This window comes from Quercus lobata, chromosome 10 (genome assembly GCF_001633185.2).
Source record: "Quercus lobata isolate SW786 chromosome 10, ValleyOak3.0 Primary Assembly, whole genome shotgun sequence".
Taxonomy (NCBI): domain Eukaryota; kingdom Viridiplantae; phylum Streptophyta; class Magnoliopsida; order Fagales; family Fagaceae; genus Quercus; species Quercus lobata.
The window spans coordinates 13,449,055-13,467,885 of record NC_044913.1 but is presented as its reverse complement, the minus strand read 5'-3'; the positions used below and the strand labels follow the sequence as shown (position 1 = coordinate 13,467,885).

General features: G+C 33.5%; 1 protein-coding gene across 1 annotated transcript; it reads right to left on the bottom strand.

Annotated features, from left to right (window-relative positions):
- Positions 1 to 2,583: 2,583 nt before the first annotated feature.
- On the bottom strand, positions 2,584 to 10,857 carry LOC115965499 (39S ribosomal protein L47, mitochondrial-like). Its single transcript, XM_031084741.1, has 4 exons — positions 10,589 to 10,857; positions 8,680 to 8,852; positions 5,636 to 5,793; positions 2,584 to 3,111 (listed from the first exon to the last, which is right to left on the bottom strand). The coding sequence occupies exons 2-4, from the start codon at positions 8,834 to 8,836 to the stop codon at positions 3,004 to 3,006; spliced, it is 423 nt and encodes a 140-aa protein (XP_030940601.1). The 5' UTR covers positions 8,837 to 8,852; positions 10,589 to 10,857; the 3' UTR covers positions 2,584 to 3,003.
- Positions 10,858 to 18,831: the final 7,974 nt, after the last annotated feature.

The following is an 18,831-nucleotide window of genomic DNA, read 5'->3' as shown; positions in this document are numbered from 1 at the left end:
AAAGTAATAAAGGGATGATGTAAATGTTCTGTTTTTGGCAGGAAAATGATTTATGAGGTTGTTGCTTAAGTAAGCATAAGGCAATTCGAGATCATATGGGGGCCTGAAAATCATGTACCATTGGAATTCTCAAACCAAAAAAAAAAATTGGGGATTTTTCTTTCCATTGTTTTTATTTTGAGTTGCCGCACTGCCACCTAGTCACATTTCACATGGTTAATAAATGTGAGAGGTGGAGATGGTTGAGTTTGGATCCTCTACTCTTCAATGTGTTAGAACTTAGAACCATGATGTAGTATTTATAGTCAAGTATTGTTACAACTCTATTGACAAAAAAAAAAACACCACTCAAAGTTGGGGTGGTCCACTAATTAGGGTCTTGATATAGGTAGATCTTGAGTTCAAACATTCAAAAGTAAACATTTGACAACGGTTTAGTTTCATAATTATTGTATTATACCACCCATAATTATTGGTGATCTGGATAAGACTTGCATTAAACTATGATTCAACTCAAACTCAAAGTTGGGGTAATCCACCAATTAGGGTCTTGATATAGGTGTAGATCTTGAGTTTAAACATTTGGAAGTTACAAGTTGGCACCAATTTAACTTTAAAATTATTACCACTAAAAATTATTGGTGATTTGAATAAGACTTACATCAAGCTATGACTCAACCCCCTACCTCAACTTCTTTATTGTTTAATCGCTCAAACAACAGTTTCTCAATAGATAAAAGAATTAATATATTTATCAAAATAAAAATTGTTGCACTAGTCACCCCTCGCCTTTTTTTAAAATATTAAAAAGAAGTGCTTAGAACTATATTTTAATTGATTTTGATTATACCTCAAGATCACCATCATTACTTAAGGCAATCTATATAGTTGATCACAAAAGGAATCTATATAGTTGATCACAAAAGGAAGAAAACAAAAAACAAAGTAATTTTTAAGGTCAAATTCTTTTTGTTGGTCATCTATATTTTATTATTCTTGTGCAACCTGTATAATGATGGTATGGAAAAATCATGCCAAACTGCAAGTTGGAGAAACATCATCACAACAATATTAAGTTTATGAAGGTCTACAAATCAAATGTAAAAACATCGCTTTCAAAAGTGACAAAACCATATTTTCCCATTAAGGCATGTGGGGTGCTTTCTATATTGACAAAAGGGTCCATGCCTCTTTGATGGGTTATGTTGAGTTTGTCCATTTGTGCCTCCATCTTTTTCCAAAACTTAATAATGTGTCTTTAAAGAAAAACCAGGGCTACTTGTACCATCAACTCTGCCCATCTTGCAAACCCAAATAGATGGGGAATTACAATCTAGGCTGTCTTAATCTTTAACTTCCTATTCATGTATCTTATTTCGTGCGTGCACGGATATCCAAACCTGGGCAACACCAAATTTTCATATGGACCCAGCTTCTATTTCCTCTTATCAGTTTTCCTTGCCACGTTAGAAATTTAAAACATGTTTGTGAGTTTGGTGTCAAAAAAACAATAAAAACAAACGACATGTTCTGTAATTTGCATCATATACGTTATTATCATTCTGGACACCTAGTAGAGCAAGAGGCAGAACGATTGAAGGCACAGATATAAATGCATAAACCTAGAATTGTTGTAATCTTTATAACCATTTTCACCATGGCAATAACAGAATATTTTTAACATATCATTTAAGAATTGTAATTGCAAAAACTAGCCTAGCTGTGGAATTATGTAATTGGCTCAAAGTCTCTATCAACATAAACAGACCATGTGGTGCAAAATCTATCTATCAAAAGAGTATAAAGTCAATATGATGGCCTAGTTTGAAATATCACATATACCCACCACAAACTGTACACCTACTAAGACTTCTGATACTATTCCCAGTACCAACCTTCAGGGAGTAAATAACATCTTTAATTATCGAAAATAAATTATATATATATAATTAATTAATAAGTTTTATTAGAAAAAAGAAAACATCAAGTACACAGGAAGTATACTAGACAATACTAGAGGCTCATCACATCTGAATACTTTAATTACAACGATCAACAAACTCTAATAAGTTTGAGAAAGAGAGACTTTCTGATGCCAACAGCCAATTGAATAGATTTCGCAGAAAATATTATTTCAGCCAAAAGAAAAATTAATACACACGTACGTATATCAACTTTGATTATTGTCATATCATCAGCCAATCGAATAGATTTTGCAGAAAATATGATTTCGGCCAAAAGAAAAATTAATGCACACACATACATATATCAACTTTGATTATTGTCTTATCATCGGAAGAACCTCATGCATTTAAATTTTAAAGCCATGAACCTCATCGACCGAACTGATGATAGTACACAAAGAATACTAGAGTCTATACTTCTGCTGAAATGCATGCCTAAACCCAAAGTTTGATAATTTAGCACAACCTTATAACCAAAATAAATAACAAAATTAGACAGAAGATTCTCAAGTCCGAAAGATTAAATATTCCAGAGCACTACTGATGAAATATTTTGCCTTTATTCCCTGTAAAAGGCAAAATATATTCCATGCAAATTAAATATATTCACGATTTTGACTTGTTTAAAACTATAGCAAACATTGTAAAGGACCTTCAAGCAGATCATGTCCCCGGTGCCAAAACTCATGAGACTACAAAAGAAGGAAATTCAAAAATGAAAATGAGACAGAGACTACAATGCTCAAACATGATAGCCCAAACAGAATATGCATTATGTTCTACATATCCACCAGGCGCAAGCAGTGTTAATTATGTGCTCAAAAACATCACTAGTTCATTACAGGAAAACTAATCTCAGAGATAGGAAACAAGTACTCTGTCAATTCATGAATTGCTGCAATTTGTCCATTTACTTCATAACAGTGATACTAGGTGATTACCAGAAGATTCAAAGTTGCACCCAGAAAAATGTGGCCATATTGCAGTCCACAAACATACCCAATACAGTGTTTAGTGAATAGACACAAGCTGGAAGTTATCAAAGAGCATTTATCATCCTCTTCATCTCAGCCGACCTTCTAGCATCAGGTTCCTCAATCGCTCTTTCAGTGAGCACTTGCTTGATACGACACATTGACTTCCTCACCTTAATTTCATTCAACAACAAGAATCACCGAAATGCCAATTAGTAATTGTGGTTCCAGAAAGATGGAGGAAAAGTATTAACACATGCAACAAATTTAATGCCTAAATCATAATATTCCAAAACTTGTTTTTCATGTACTCAGTCTACCAATTGAAACACAGTGAGACAAATCCAATGTGGTATTTCTAGTTACAGTACTTAATGTGAAATGCAAGATGAATTTCAGAATAAATGAGTAGCTGAAAGCAATGAAAAAAAGAGAACAATGCCAATTGACCCCTAAACATTTTTATATAAAATGTATATAACCAGTTTCTAGGTATGACCTAACATACTAAACCAATTAGGAAATCCAAGAATTTGTTGGAGCAATTTCAAGACATGATTAGGTTTAATGCTAGGAAACTATTTACTTTTCATTTTTCAACATATCATCAGCTTTTCCTCCTAGATAAAATTTTGATTAATTTCACCCGCCTTATTTTGGCAGAGCAATCCAAATGGCAATTAAAGAACTAGATGGATATAACTAAAATGATGCAGATATAACTACAATGCCAAAGCTATTTCATGTAATACAAGTCAGTGGCTGAGGTAGAACTAGATCATGGAGTCAATTTCACTTTGCTGCACTCAATACTTTAGCAGTCAAATTTTACCATGAACAAGAAAAGAGAGATTCTCTAAAAAGCCAAGTTCCAAAAAGTGTTCTTCCCTCTACATTAAAAGAACGTCAAGTATTTAAGTAGCATGTTTAAAATATTGGTAACATTTGTGTTCAGATGGTTCCCAACCTCTCGCATTTATGGCATTTAGGATGCAATCTGATATTGATATTGGCAAAGCTATAGCTTGCACTCCATTTTAACATTGTAATTCTGCCCCTCTACTTATCAAAAAGAAATTCTGCCCCTGTATATAAGACCAGTGAATCCATTCCGGTCAGAAACCCTCCCTGATAGATGGAATATTGTTTGTTATCTACAGGAAAATTCTTGTTTTTTAGACTACGTGATCTACTCAAGGAAGCATCAAGCAACAGCAGACAATGATTAGCTAATTATTTTTTTTTTTTTTTAAACCATCCATTTTCTGAAGGTATTCTCTAATCCCATTAGAATGCCTAACATATGGAAAGACACATCTCTTAGAAGGCCTGACAAATGGCCAACCAAATACCACAAACCAATGTATGAGGAAAGGCAATTCCAAAGCAAGGTGATGAGATATAGAAGCTTGGCACTAGAAGGGACCAGAATGGGGTTCACAGCATCCATAAGGGTGTTCCAAAAGGTTAATTGGGTATTAATATACATAAGTACTTACCTTCTTAAATCACTTGGAAATGGAATTGGATTGTCAAGAGCGTTGAAGCTCAATTGGCATCTCCTGGTGTTCCAATGAAGACACATTCATGATTCAAATCCCCCTAACCCAACTATCGAATCATCAAAAAACTTGAAAATGGAATCGGATCACTTAACTTGTTGGTAATCACTAATCAGTGAGAAAAGAATGAGACTAAAAAATTGTTGGTTTTTTTTTTTGGGGGGGGGGGGGGGGGGTGCAGATTTTAGACCGTTTCTGCCTTAGATTTGCACAGCCAATTGGATCACTTTACTTGGTAGTAGATTTAATGTGTCTTTTGTTATTGTCACACACCAAAAATGATCAAAATATTTACTGCTCTAAACATACAGAATAACTTTTAAAAATAAACTATTTCAGTGAGTAAGAATGAGTAAAATTGGTGGATGTCACATTCTCTCACATACTTTGGGCCATCTCTACACTAAGTATGGACTGCAAAGTGTAATGCACAACTTTCCAACATTTTTAGGCTGGTCACCCAAAGAGTGGAACAACAAGATTGTAAGTACTGTTATCTATTGGCATAAGGTATACTTAAAGAAGATTTTAATATCTCAAGAGCAATGTCTTGCTTCACTTTGCAGGCACATTTCATGGTCAAATATTGTATCCAATGCATTAACTCACTGGATTTGAGTTTTACTTATCTGTTTAATAATGATAATTTTATTTGTAAAAAGAATGCATTCACTTGCTATGTATTAAAATGAAAAGAAATAAATCATTACATCAGTAAAAATTTCAGTCCGCACAGAAATTGAATTCAAAGAAACAACAGGGATTCCTGTTCACTAAAAAGGATTCTTATAATTAAATAAATGAATTTGGTTGCTTTATCCAGTACTTACATGGAAACCAAGAAAAAAAAGACTATTGGTCATACTGATACTGAACCTTTAACATCAAATTCCAGTTTATATAAGTTCATAACACTAAAGTCCTTGTATTTATCTACTGGAAGAGTATCCCAATAATTTTTCAAGAACTCTATTACTAGCAGCACGAGTTTTAGTGATGTCCTGTATTTGGAGAGTTACTGGTTATCTCATCCGAATTATGCTAAACCTCTGACAATTAGCCAAGCATTCAAGGAGCCAAAAATGACTACAATTACATAATGCGTCAAGGGAGAAGCAAAGTAACAGCGTTATACCTTGGGAATGCGCTCTGGGTTAGGAAACCGTAGATTCTGTGAATGAAGCATCTGTCTTTGGGTCATCAGCATATTTTTCTCCTTTAACAAGACATACCATAGCTTATTAAGATCATCCCAAGACTTCAGTCGCAGTTCAGAAGCCTTCCAACTACGACCTGACAGCACCAAAGCACTAAAAGGATGATTATCATTATACATCATTGGGAAAAACAGGTTTCAGAATTAAAATTGTTCTAGAAGTACACTCATTCACATGATAGTGAAGAACTACAAGCAATATGATCTCATGTGCAAAATGATTTCAAAATGCTTGTTTATCTCTTGTATACTTAAAATGTTTTTTTTTTTTTATAAGTAATAAGAGTATTATTAAACAAACTATAAAACAAAAGAAAGCAAATATAAGGTGTTCATGATGGTGAACACAAGGAAATGCAACAAACAAACAAACAGCATCAAACAACAAGAAAAAACTTAAAGTGCAATACTAAGAGAAGCAATAAACTCCAAGATAGTGGAACAATCCAAGAAGCCCCAACACCTAGACCAATCAAATAAAGTCTTCTGGCATAGAGCTTGTAATTGAGCCAAGGATTTCTCAGTATCCTCAAAAGAGCGTCGATTTCTTTCCATCCAAACAATCCACATCAAACAACCAGGAACTATATTCCAAATGTCTGAATTAAAATTTTCCAGCCAATAGCTCCAACAATACACCAAGCTTTCCACAGAACCTGGCATGACCCATTGGGTCTCAAAGATCTGAAACATATAAACCCAGAGAGAGTGAGCTACAGGACAATGGAGGAGGAGCTGATCCACAGTTTCCTCATTCTGATGGCACATACAACACCGATTCACCAAAATGCACCCCCTAAGTTTAAGATTATTCAGTGTAAGGATTTGCCCATGAACCGCTGTCCACACAAAGAAAGCCACCCTCTTAGGGATCTTAGCTTTCCAAACACCCTTCCATGGAAAATTGGAGGCAACTTCACCCCTCATGTTATGGTAATAGGACCAGGTATCAAACTTGCCATTCCCGTTGAGACACCACTGAGAAGTGTCACTCCCACCACCTCTAGGGATCCGAGAATGAATGAACTCAAGGAAAGAGAAGGCAGCCTCTAATTCCCTTTCATGAAAATCCCTATGAAATCTCAAATTCCAAATTCTATCATTTCCGCCCTCCAGGAAGCATAATACATCAGAAATGCAAGCTTCCTTGTCATTAGAACACACATACAGCTGAGGATAGAGCCTTTTAAGTGAGTTATCTCCCACCCACTTATCATGCCAAAAAAGAATACGAGTGCCATCACCCACCACTAGGGCCACATGTTTGGAGAAATTCTCCCAACCATCATGAATACCACGCCACAAACCACATCCATGGGCCCTACTACATATTTTAGTAGTCCACCCCCCTTGACCCTCTCCATATTTAGTTGCAATAACCCTCCTCCAAAGATGAGAGCCTTCTTGTCCAAACCTCCATAACCATTTCCCTAACAAGGCTTTATTAAAATGCACCAGCTTCCTAATCCCTAAATCCCCCATATCTATTGGTAAACACACCTTCTCCCAAGCCACCAAAGGATATTTGAAACACTCCTCTAAAGATCCCCATAAAAAATTTCTCTGAATTCGCTCCAATCTATCAACCACAGCTACAGGGATGACAAATAATGATAGATAGTACGTAGGAACGCTAGAAAGAGTACTCTTCAACAAGGTAAGTCTACCCCCCTTTGATAAATAAAGACGCTTCCAACCTGAGAGTTTCTTCTCCATCCATTCCAATATAGGATTCCACACAGATGCTGTTTTGTATGAGGTGCCCAGTGGCATTCCCAAGTATTTCATAGGCAGACTACCCACCCTACATAAAGTATACTTACAGCGTACTAGGGCTAATCCCTTTTTTATTTTCTTTTTAATGGAATCTTATTACTAATTAAAAAAAGACTTCAAATTTTGACAAAATTTTATCTTAAAATTATAAAAAAATTCAAATAACTTTGAAGCAATGACATTTTAATTCATTATTTAAATCTATAGGAAAGGATTTGCCAATGGCCCTTGACCAAATAGCCCCTCCACCATCCATAAGTATGGGGTACCTATAACAAAAAACCCCAAAAAAAAAGTATGGGGTAGTGTGTGAGGTTGGGGGGGTTCCAAGCCCCCTTTGGTGAGTGAGTTAATTTACCAAGCACAAGACTGTTTGATAGAAGGATTTGATGCGATAAAAGTAATCATGTAAAACCTATACTTTTGTTTTTTGGATAAGTTAGAGAATAATTTATTAGAAAGAAGGATTGCTCAAATGTGAGCTACCTTAAAGAATTACAAACAGACACCAATGAGGTTAAAACATTAATTATAGAACTACAAGAAAGCCCCCCAACCCAAGGACCTATATCAAGCACCTGGGGTTTGTGCTATCAACCCATGGATATCCAGTGTTGTGTTTGTTTTCATTCAATTCCCACTTTTTGATAATTATTAACTATTCTCAAATGTGCCTTTCAAAGGTAAATACCATTTAGCTTATTTGCCTAATCTCTTGAATGACTTTAAAACACTTTAATCTTTTTCTTTTTTCCACTTCGGTTGAAGGTCTCTTCAGTGTTAAATGAACATCAAGCATTATCATGTTTCCACCCTTCTATTGCCACAGTTCCATTTCTAATTAACAGACCTTGTTCTTATGGATGTTATAATAATTATAAACATAAAAAAAATAAAAAACCAGCTATATGTTACCACTGAGATCTAGCTCAAATGACACCTATTCTCCTTGTAAGAACAAGGCAGAGGGTGAGGTATTGGATTCAATACCCATTGGGTGTATGTAATTAAAAAAGGTTGTCCCAGTAAGTCACACTCCCACTGCTGCAAGCTATAAGGTGTGTGTAATTACCAATTAAAAAAAAAACAGCTATATATCTTATAACATAAAGCCATGAATAATAAATTATTACAACTACTAAAAGCAATGAGCAAACAGAATGAAGGAACAAGAAAACGCCCCATACCATAGACAACAGGTTTATCATCATCTATATTCCTATCAGCCTCAAAGAACTCTTGCAGAGGGTTCCTTGCTACAGAAGCAGCTGCAGCTGTTGCATTAGATGTTTCTGATTTGGCCGCTGCAAACAGTGTTCTCCCAAAAATTCTTGATAATAGCATTATTGTTATCACCTAGCTGCATCACAACGCAATTACAGAAACAGAATCAGGAAGCGCTCTCACAGCAATTATCCTATGTAGGCAACATAAACACAAACTAACACTTGGTTTGTTTCGATTTTGGAAAATGAGTTGCTTTCAAGAAAACATTTTCTAGATAACTATCTCATTTTCTTGTATTTGGTAGTGATCCGGAAAATGAGTTTGAAAACGTTTTCTAGTGTTTTGGTATGCGTAGAAGATCAGTAACATTTCTTGAAATTCAAAACAATTATATGAAGCAACAGAGCAACACTCTCATTCATGACATGTATATTGAGTAAAACAACTACATAATCAACAATATAACATACAATAGTCCACAAACATTTTAAAATATTTATATAAAAAATCAAATATGCTTCTCATGGTGCAAAATAACCATCTTCCATTCAAAATGTTCAATATGCCAAATTTTCCAAATAACCATCTTTTCTTGCTAGTTGCTACAATGATAGTCACAAGAAAAATAAGACATAATGGAAGAAGAAGAAAATATCATAATACAAGTTTCATATCCTTCCTTTACAAACATATCCCCATATACCTTGTGTACTCTGACAAAGCATGCAAACTCACTAGTATAAGTTATAATTATGTACAATATTCTAGAAATGAGTTTCTAGATTTGTTTCATATGGTTGGACTTTGGACCGACTAGAAATCAAAATAAATTTTAAAAAATTAAAAAGGAAAATGAAAGATCAAGTGCAATGGAATTTTGATCCTTGTGACACAAATACTTTCTCTATTGACAAATAATAGGGTAAAAATCATGTTAAGTGATACAAGGACTTTGGAGACTTCTATGAGACACTAATGAAGGAATCCAACAAATCTGTTCTAGTCAAATACTGGAAATGGAAACCACAAAATTGAACCAAAAGGAAAATCTTGTAACCTATAGAATTACCTTCCCCCCCAAACACACGCACACAAAAAATGGCAAATTATACCAACCTCCCATAAGGGGCATTTGGTTCGTTGTGATGTGTCCTTATACATTACAATAATCTAATGCACGTCATTATGACGATGTGACATTAAAGTTTTTGGTTTATTTTATTTTTTCTAACATTACCATAATCTAAAATTACAAAATATATCACATCACCTTGATCTCATCACCTTCCTAAATAATGTAATATTGTATTCTTGTATTCAAATTACATTAATGTAACATCACGGCAAACCAAATGCCCGCTTAAGGTTTATCAAAATGACACTTTTCCCAAAAGTTTTATGAAATGGCACTCCCCCTTGACATTTGTATAAATGCAATAGTCAACAGTTAGGTTTTCATTAACAGAAGATACTATCTAAAAAAAAAAATTTTAAAAAAATAAAATCCACCTGATTTATACGTATCTCAAGAGTGGGGAGGAGTGTCATTTCATCCATAATCAAGGCCGGCCCTTCCCTTAGGCGAGTTAGGCAATTGCCTAAGGCCCCCAAGTGGAAGGGGGCCCCAAAATTTTAGAAAAGAACCAACCGGGTAGTAGAGGAAAAAAAATTTAGTTTCAAATGAATTACAAAAATAATCTGGCACATCCTTTTAACCAAAAAAAACAAAAATTTTGGTAAATCCTATTAAACATTGGTTCTAAACAAAATCATTGACCAAAAAACAACCAGATAAACTACAAATCATGTCAAAGAGATTAACCACAAAACAATCACAAATAAATCCACTCAAAACCCTAAAAAATTTACCTTTCTCTCTAGTCTCTGCTCTCCGCCTCTCTCTAGTCTCCAGTCTCCACCGTTCAGTCTGTTCTCATCTGCTTAACAGACAACAGCTCAAGGCTCAAGCAAGGCAGCAAGCTTGAAGCTCCTCCGCCTGGACGGCTGGTCCAGCTGGACCGCCTCAGCCTCTCTCTGATTCTCTGCTCTCCGCCTCTCTCAAGTCTCAACTGCTCACCTCACCGTATCAGGTTCTGAGGTTCAGGAATCAGGTATAAGATTATAAATATTTGGGCCATTTTAGTATTTGTTAAGAACTTAAGATAACTTTGTTTATTTGGGCCCTCCCTGTCCCTGGCTGGTTTTGTAACTTTGTTCATCACTTATCAGTTTATCATTATGGCTGCCTGGACCCTCCCTGAACTGGGCGTTAAGTTTGGGCCTTCAAGTTTTTTTTTTTTTTTTTTTAAAAAGCCTGCATTTTATTTTTTTTGGTTACAAATAGGATTTGTTTTGTGTTTATTTTTGGGTAGGTGGGTCTTATTAATAAGTCTTGTGTCAGTGTTATGGCTGTGCTTAAATATTTTTTATGTTTTTGCTTAATTTTTTTTTAATTTATGCAGGTTGAGATTGCTAAAAACTTGTTATTGTTCAGTGAAACTAACAATACTTTTTATATAAATCAAGTTCTATTTCTCATTTGCTCTGCACTTGAAAGTTATTTTTTATTTTAGTCTTTATAAATATATTGTTTGATTAGAAATGTCTACTAGAAAATATGCATCTGGATATGAAAAACTTAAAAAAAGAAAAAAAGAAGAAAAATTAATTGAGTCTCAAAAAGGATCAATGGATAAATTTGTTATTAGTAATAAACAAAATATAACACAAAATTTAGATGAAAATATCACAAATGAGTAAGAAATTCACCAAAATAATTTAGAAGAAAATGATGTTCAATTTTGCAATACAACAAATCTTGATAATGAACTTCAAAATAATTTAGAAGAAAATGAAAATAATGATGAAAAATATAATATAAAAATATTAAATAAACATTAATTTAATTAATATATAAGTATAAAAAATGCCATATTTTCAGTTCTCGCCTTAGGTCCCAAAATATCTAGGACCGCCTCTATCCATAATTTGGGTAAGAATTTTTTTTCCCTTCTAAAAAATAGAATAATCACAATTTACTGTCCCAAATAATCAGTTTATAGTAGTTCATTAGTTATACTATATCTTTTAATCGTTATATTCGATCAAAATGTAACTTTCTATATACGTTAATAACCAAAAACTACGAACTTTTCCTCAGCAACTAGATTTTCTTACTGATTTTTCAAATTTGAATAGTCAAATTTGAAGCTATACAGCACAATACTATAAGCTACAAATTTAAACAAATAAAAAAAAATTATACACTATAAATCATCAAGGAAGTTTCAACCAGACTCTTAAAAGCGTAGCACCAAAGATTGGATTCGATCCCACAAAAATGCAAAAATTAAATGAATGTAACAAAGGCTTTGGAAAGAGAAACGTATACCTAAGAGAACTTGAGCCCTTTGCGGCAAGAATTTGAATGAAAAACAAAAGCACTGTAAATATTGGCCAAAAACGAAAATGGTTCAATTTTGTTGTTAAGAGCTAGTAGTGCTATGCTATGGAAATTTTCACTGTGGGTATGTGTGTAATAAGCGACTATGATTGTTTTGTTCGTGGTGCTTGGGTTTTTGGGAAGCTTTGGGGGGTTTTAGCCTTTTTGGGCTTTTTAGGTAGTTCGTTTTATGAATGGGCCTAAAGTGGGCTTGAGTTAGTGTCTTTTTAATTGGTCCACCAAAAAGGCTTGTATAACCCAACATGGCCCTAAGATAAAGCTTTGAGGTGGGTTGGACTTGTCTAACGTTCTCGTTTGGCATTGAATTTTTTTTTTTTTAAAGTATTTTTGGCTTTTTTGTTAACCTACGGCATTTTAAAATTACATTTTTTTTAGATACAATTATACTTGGGCACACTACAACAAATAAAATTTTAATTTAAAAAAAAAAAATTTTGATTCCAAATGTATTCATATGATCAGAGTGTCATACATTCTGTGGTGGTCTATTTCCAATAACCTAGGGCAATTGAGTCTAGATCCCAAATTTACTTGTCCTCCGAATTGGTCTTATCTCTCAATGGGAAGTCCAAAGAAGTGATTGGTGGTGTCACTGATGGTGTTATGATGATCCCTCAATGCTGAACTATCTTAATTTCAACTCGGTTGTGAAGGCTACCAAGCAGTCGAGCCCCTTCTCTCAAGTCTGAACAAGACTACCTTCTCCCCATAATGTATTTTTCTCACTTCTCTCATGTCTCTCTCCCCAATTTTGTCCCAACCCCTTCTTCTGACCTCTGCCTTCTTATTTTATATTCTTTTCTGAGTGGGGTAGCCATGGTAGAGGAATATTTGGCATGTCAATAGGTTCCCTATATCATATCTTTTGTCAAAGGGGACCCACCTCTTGCTATTAAAATGACTCGCTTGTAATTTGACATTGGGTTTTGATACCCTGCGGGTGAATTCCTCCAAAGTATTATCTCTTGTTCTCAGCATATCTCAGATACTTCCCTATCTACTTAGCTGACTCCCAACTGCTCACGATATGGGCCGAATTGGGCTGAAGTTGTCCTTATAGACATGGGGCCTAACACAATTCGGGGGCTGACTTGCTATTCTCAGTCCATACACATTCTATGTCTTTTACTTTTTTGTAATTTCATAACAGTGAATCAATAGTGTTTTTAAATAGATACAATGAAATTTGAATCTATGATATTCACTCTATGATAATTGTTTTTTTATCATTAGGTTAAAACATCAATCGGTTTTCTAATCGGATTTTGGTGTAAACAATTGAATCCTAGAACTCTTATTTCAACCATCAAAGAATTGAACTAATTAGAACCCACCAAACCACATATCTCTTTTTTGATAATAAAAGACTTTATTAACAATTTGAATTAATTAGAACCCACAAAATACATTTTTCTTTTTTCTTTTTCTTTTTTAAGAAACAAAAACACACACACAAGAGTAAGAGAAATGAGTTTTAACACACAGGCATATCACAAATCAAAAGTCATGGTAACTTTTAAAGGATGGTGTGATAAATTGTACTATACAATACACACAACACACTATCTTAAGCAATATAAGACGTTATTCCTTAGTTATTATAACTATAATTTTCCTTGAAAAATGGAGTAAATCTTAATAAAAATTAAATTTCCAAATATCATAAATAGGCACCCATTGAGTAATTTCGAAACAAACAATAGTGGTAGATTAGAATACAAGTAGCATTAAATGTAGATGTCATGTCCTTCTCTTATTCCGTATATATACTTATTGTAGGTTGTTGATGAATTTGAGTGAATTATTGGTATAGGTTGCTATTCTTTTTTCTTTTTCTTTTTCTTTTATTGGTGCTGAATTATAGGTTGTTATTCATTATAAGAAAGTGAAAATGCACTTTTCATTCATAAAATTTGGTAAGTTCAATTTCGATTTAAATATAAAAGGTTAAAATTTTTAACATTGTAAATTTTGAGGTATTAATTCATTATTATTCAAAATTCGTCTATCAGGGGTTCTCAAAAATATATATTATTAATAAACTGTTTTAGTTTCTGTAATGTCATATTCACCTGTATGCATTTCCTTTTCAATAAATGCATGGAAGAATCAAATTGAAAAAAAATCAAACATTTAAGGTTTAGAACTGTAACTTTATAAATTCAAGAGCACATAGATAAACTTTGACCAAATTTAAGGGATGAAAATTACATTTCAAAGAAAAATAAATAAATTGTTGCAGTCTCATCACGTTTTTGTGAAATCGATGCAGCCACTTTGTCCAACCTCGTGGGTGTACACCTAGAAAATATGTATGGCTTGCTTGTATTAGAAGGGATTACAAAACAAATAGCAACCATATATATCTCCAAAATTTGAAGAGGAAAAAAAGAAAAAGAAAGCATAGAATGAGAGAAAGTGACAGCACCAAACAACCATATCTCAATAATCTAAAAAAAAAGCCAAGGAATATGCTAAGCTGTGGTCCCTCAAATGAAAAGGTTGGCTGGCCATTGTATATATGAGTATTCCCTAAAGAGTTGAAAGCAACACCCATGTTCTGTCCCTTTTTTTTTTTTTTTCTTTATACACTTTTCTCAATCCTCTTCCTATTTTCATCCATGCCCATATTTCATTACCCTTTCACACCTCTAACATTGCCATTATTTTTTACTATAGAATCTGTTTGGTATCAATTTCAACTTTTAACTTTTATTTTTTATGTACAGATTTTTAAAATCATTCTTTCCTCACTTTTTTTTTTTTTAAAAAATTCCCATTTTTTCAATAAAAAAAATTTCCTTCGAAAAACTAAATAAGTTGTTTCTAAAACGGACACGGTATATAATATATATTACTAACAACCTATACACTCTTCTTATCGGTTAGGTGATTTTAATAAATCATTCTTTCCTCACTTTCTTTTAAAAAAAAGTTCTCACTTTTTTAATAAAAAAAATTTTCATAAAAAAACTAAGTAAGTTGTTCCTAAAACGGACCCGGTATATAATATATATTACTAACAACCTATACACTCTTCTTATCGGTTAGGTGATTTTAATAAATATTTTTGAACACTCACCAATATGATATTGACATATGTCATTGAGTGCTCACAAAAGTTGACAAAGAAATCTATGAATTACCAAGAAAAGGACAAACAAAAACCGCTCCTTACTAATTTTATATTGCCAAGGCCTAAATTACTTTAGCTTTTCAATCTTGACGAATTTCACGTGGTCCAATCAACATGTTCAACTAATCTTTCAATGCCTCTCAAAAAAAAAAACTAATCTTTCAATGTGACATAATTGAGGCTATCATGTGAGAGAAGGAAATGTAACGGACTATAATGATGGCTTTTTTTATATGTCAATCAAAATTAGTTTAACTTTTCCTGTGCTTTTCAATTGCAGACACGAATAGCCTTAGAAATCATTAAACTTCAAATTTAAACTAACCTCTTCTTGATATTCTCAATCTAATGCCAGTACAATGCACTACACCAATTGCCATTTGCATATGCCTTTTTTTTGTTTTTGTTTTTTTTTAATATTTATGAAGCTAGGCTTTAGCACATGTTTCACTAGATATTGTTGGTAAACATGAAGCTAGGCTCTAAAACAAGAGCTCCAAAAAGAGCTCCAAGTATTCCATATTGTTGTTGAAAATTTTTATAACATGTTTCATATATGGATTTGTCGGCAGATGTTTTATAATTATAGCCCCATGTACAATCACGAATGGGGGAGTATGGTTATAAGGCTGAAATTTAAAGGAATTGAAAAAAAAAAAAAAAAACCACCAAAAAGTGGAGCTTGTGCTTTAATTTGACTTAATACGTAGACAGTAAATATTAATAGATTAAGAGGTCTTCTTAATTTTATGGGTAGTGGTACATGATCATTCTTAGTTGGTTAAGTGATTTGTCTAGCTACTTTCATTAACAAATGATACCTCAGCCTGCTAATTAACTATGCATTATGCATAGGTGACTCTCTGTGGCTTGCTTTTTAGAGAAACCATGCCTCTTGGGTTAAGAAAGTGTTTGGCATTTGGCAATAAAATTCTGAAGTTTGAAATGCTCTTGGATGTTATGGGTTGTAACTTGCAAGCATGCACGCTACACTAATCACTATTTACTGATGTATTCGGTGAAATAGTAGGCTACAAACACTATAAGTTTAGAGTTAAATTAAAATATGGAACTTGTTTATCATACTTACGGTATCAAGAAGAGAAAGAGACCCATGTCTCTATATTAATATTTATCCATGACTTATGACAAAAGCTACCGGAATATGAGTAATCTATTGGTTGATTAATTTTATGGGTTTTGTTTCTTTTATTTCAAGATAAAACTACGTACTTATAATCTATCTATAACATATATTAAACTGAAGACGCTTTACTTTTGGTTTTGGTTCACGTTATGTATTTTTCTATGTAAACTTTTAAGCATCACAATTTACAATTCATTATTCTAATATATATATATTTCATAATTGAATTTTAATTTTATTATATATTTAAAACATCCATTAGAATCTTGACACATCATATATTTATTTAATTGTAAATTATTTTAGGGAAATGCGAACGAGTGTCCTATACAAACACAATCATAATAAATCATATTAATAACTAACAACCTCAAGGGATTGGTTTAGTGGTTTCCAAGGTCTCATAATATCCATGAGATTCTGGGTTTGAAACCTTTTGTCAGCACCTTAGGGTCACCCCCATATAATTATTCTCTATAATAATTTGGTGAGAATTAACACAAAACAAATATAATAATTAAGTATGTTCTTGAGCAACAAAATTTTTTATTGTATACAATCACTTAAGTGTGGTTTAATTAATGTACAATGCATATGATGGAGACACATATCATCTTTATATTGAACGGTTGTTGCCAAACTTTGTTTGTTCCTTAGAGAGAGTATTTAAAAAAGAAAAAAGAAAGTATGAGAGTATCCGTGTATCATAACTCACTACACATGGAATAATGTTTTGTTTTGTTTTTGTTTTTTAATAATTTGGGTCTAAAACATTTTCACAATATTTTTACAACAAATTCTATATGACAAACTGTTATTGGTTATAATTTGAGTCTACCACTAACATTACTCTTTTACTCACTTATTAGTAAAATTTTTATATAAAATTTATTGTAAACATATTGTAAACCTAACTTTTTTTTTTTTTCTTTCTTTTTGGCTTAAGATGTTAGAGCATTTGCAGCAGTGAAGCTAAAAAACTATAATGCTATTTTAGCTCCACCAATATACCAAAAAAGACTTGCAGCAATGGAGGCAAACCTATAAATTTTAGCTTATTTGCTACGGTACACATCTATAGATAGATGTGCACTGTAGCACACATCTAAAAAAAAAAAAAGTTTTTATTCCAACTCCGATTAAAATAATATAACTCACTTTTTTTTTTTCATTCTTTTATTCTATCTCATCGACTCTCAGTTCTCTCAAGCTCTCATCTCTCATCTCTCAAGCTCTCATCTCCCAGCCCACTCCACGCCGTCGCCGTCCCAGCCTAGTCCACGTCGTCGCCGTCCCAGCCTATGCCGTCGCCGTCCCACGCCATCCCAACCCAGCCCACGCCATCGCCATCCCAGCCCAGCCCACGCCGTCGCCATCCCAATCCACGCCGTCGCCGTCCCACTCTCCTCTCTCACTGTCTCTTTCCGATGTAGCGTAATTGGAAACCAAAGCGTTGGCGAGGATGTTGACAGCGTGGGCAGCATCGACGCGTGGGTTTGTCTTCGATTTGTGCTGGGTTTGTCTCCGGTTGGTGATTTTGTTTGGTTTGGATTGAGGATTTGGGTTTTTTTTTTTTTTTTCTCTATTATGGACTGGTGGTGGTGGTGGTGGTGGTGATATATTATTTTATTGTAGTAGAAATATTATTTTATTGTGATGAATATATTATTTTATTGTGTTGAAAGCTAAAATAGATCTACTGCTGCAACATGTGTGTAGGTAAAATGGATAACGTAATTTTTGATGGAGCTAAATTGCTAAAAATTTAGCTCCACTACTGTGAATGCTCTTACCATGAGTCGAAGAGCATTAGAGAGATTTGATAAAGACAATAGATTTTTCCTGAATATAATTTGCATAAATCTAGCGAATTTTACGCTTCTATACGTCAAAAGCATGTCCACTAGGTCTTCCTTAACGTTTGTACACGTAGGAATCCGACAGTACAAGTTTGCATATATTAAATTCGGTGATCAATGTTTGAAAAAACCCATTGAATTTCTCCATGCAATTTCCTTATCCCAGTCCAAGTCTCGCCGACCTTATTCTTTTTTGGAAGGTTGCTACCACCGACTATTTCTATTTCACCTAATGTTGTCCTCTAGTATGTTACTTATCTAGAAGTAATACAAGTGAAGTAACTTTTGATTTTTGAATGCATCTCTATGCTTGCACAATTCATCAACTTGGTACAATTAATTATTTTATAATTTGATTGATGGGCACAAATTAATTTGAACTTGAATATCTCTGTTGGATATATGTAGAAGTGTAAATCAGTTGAGTTATAAAATACTTAGCAATTATTTTCAAGCTAATTAGGGTGTTTCAATTAATGTGTGGGAGCGCAAGTATCCAACTTTCCT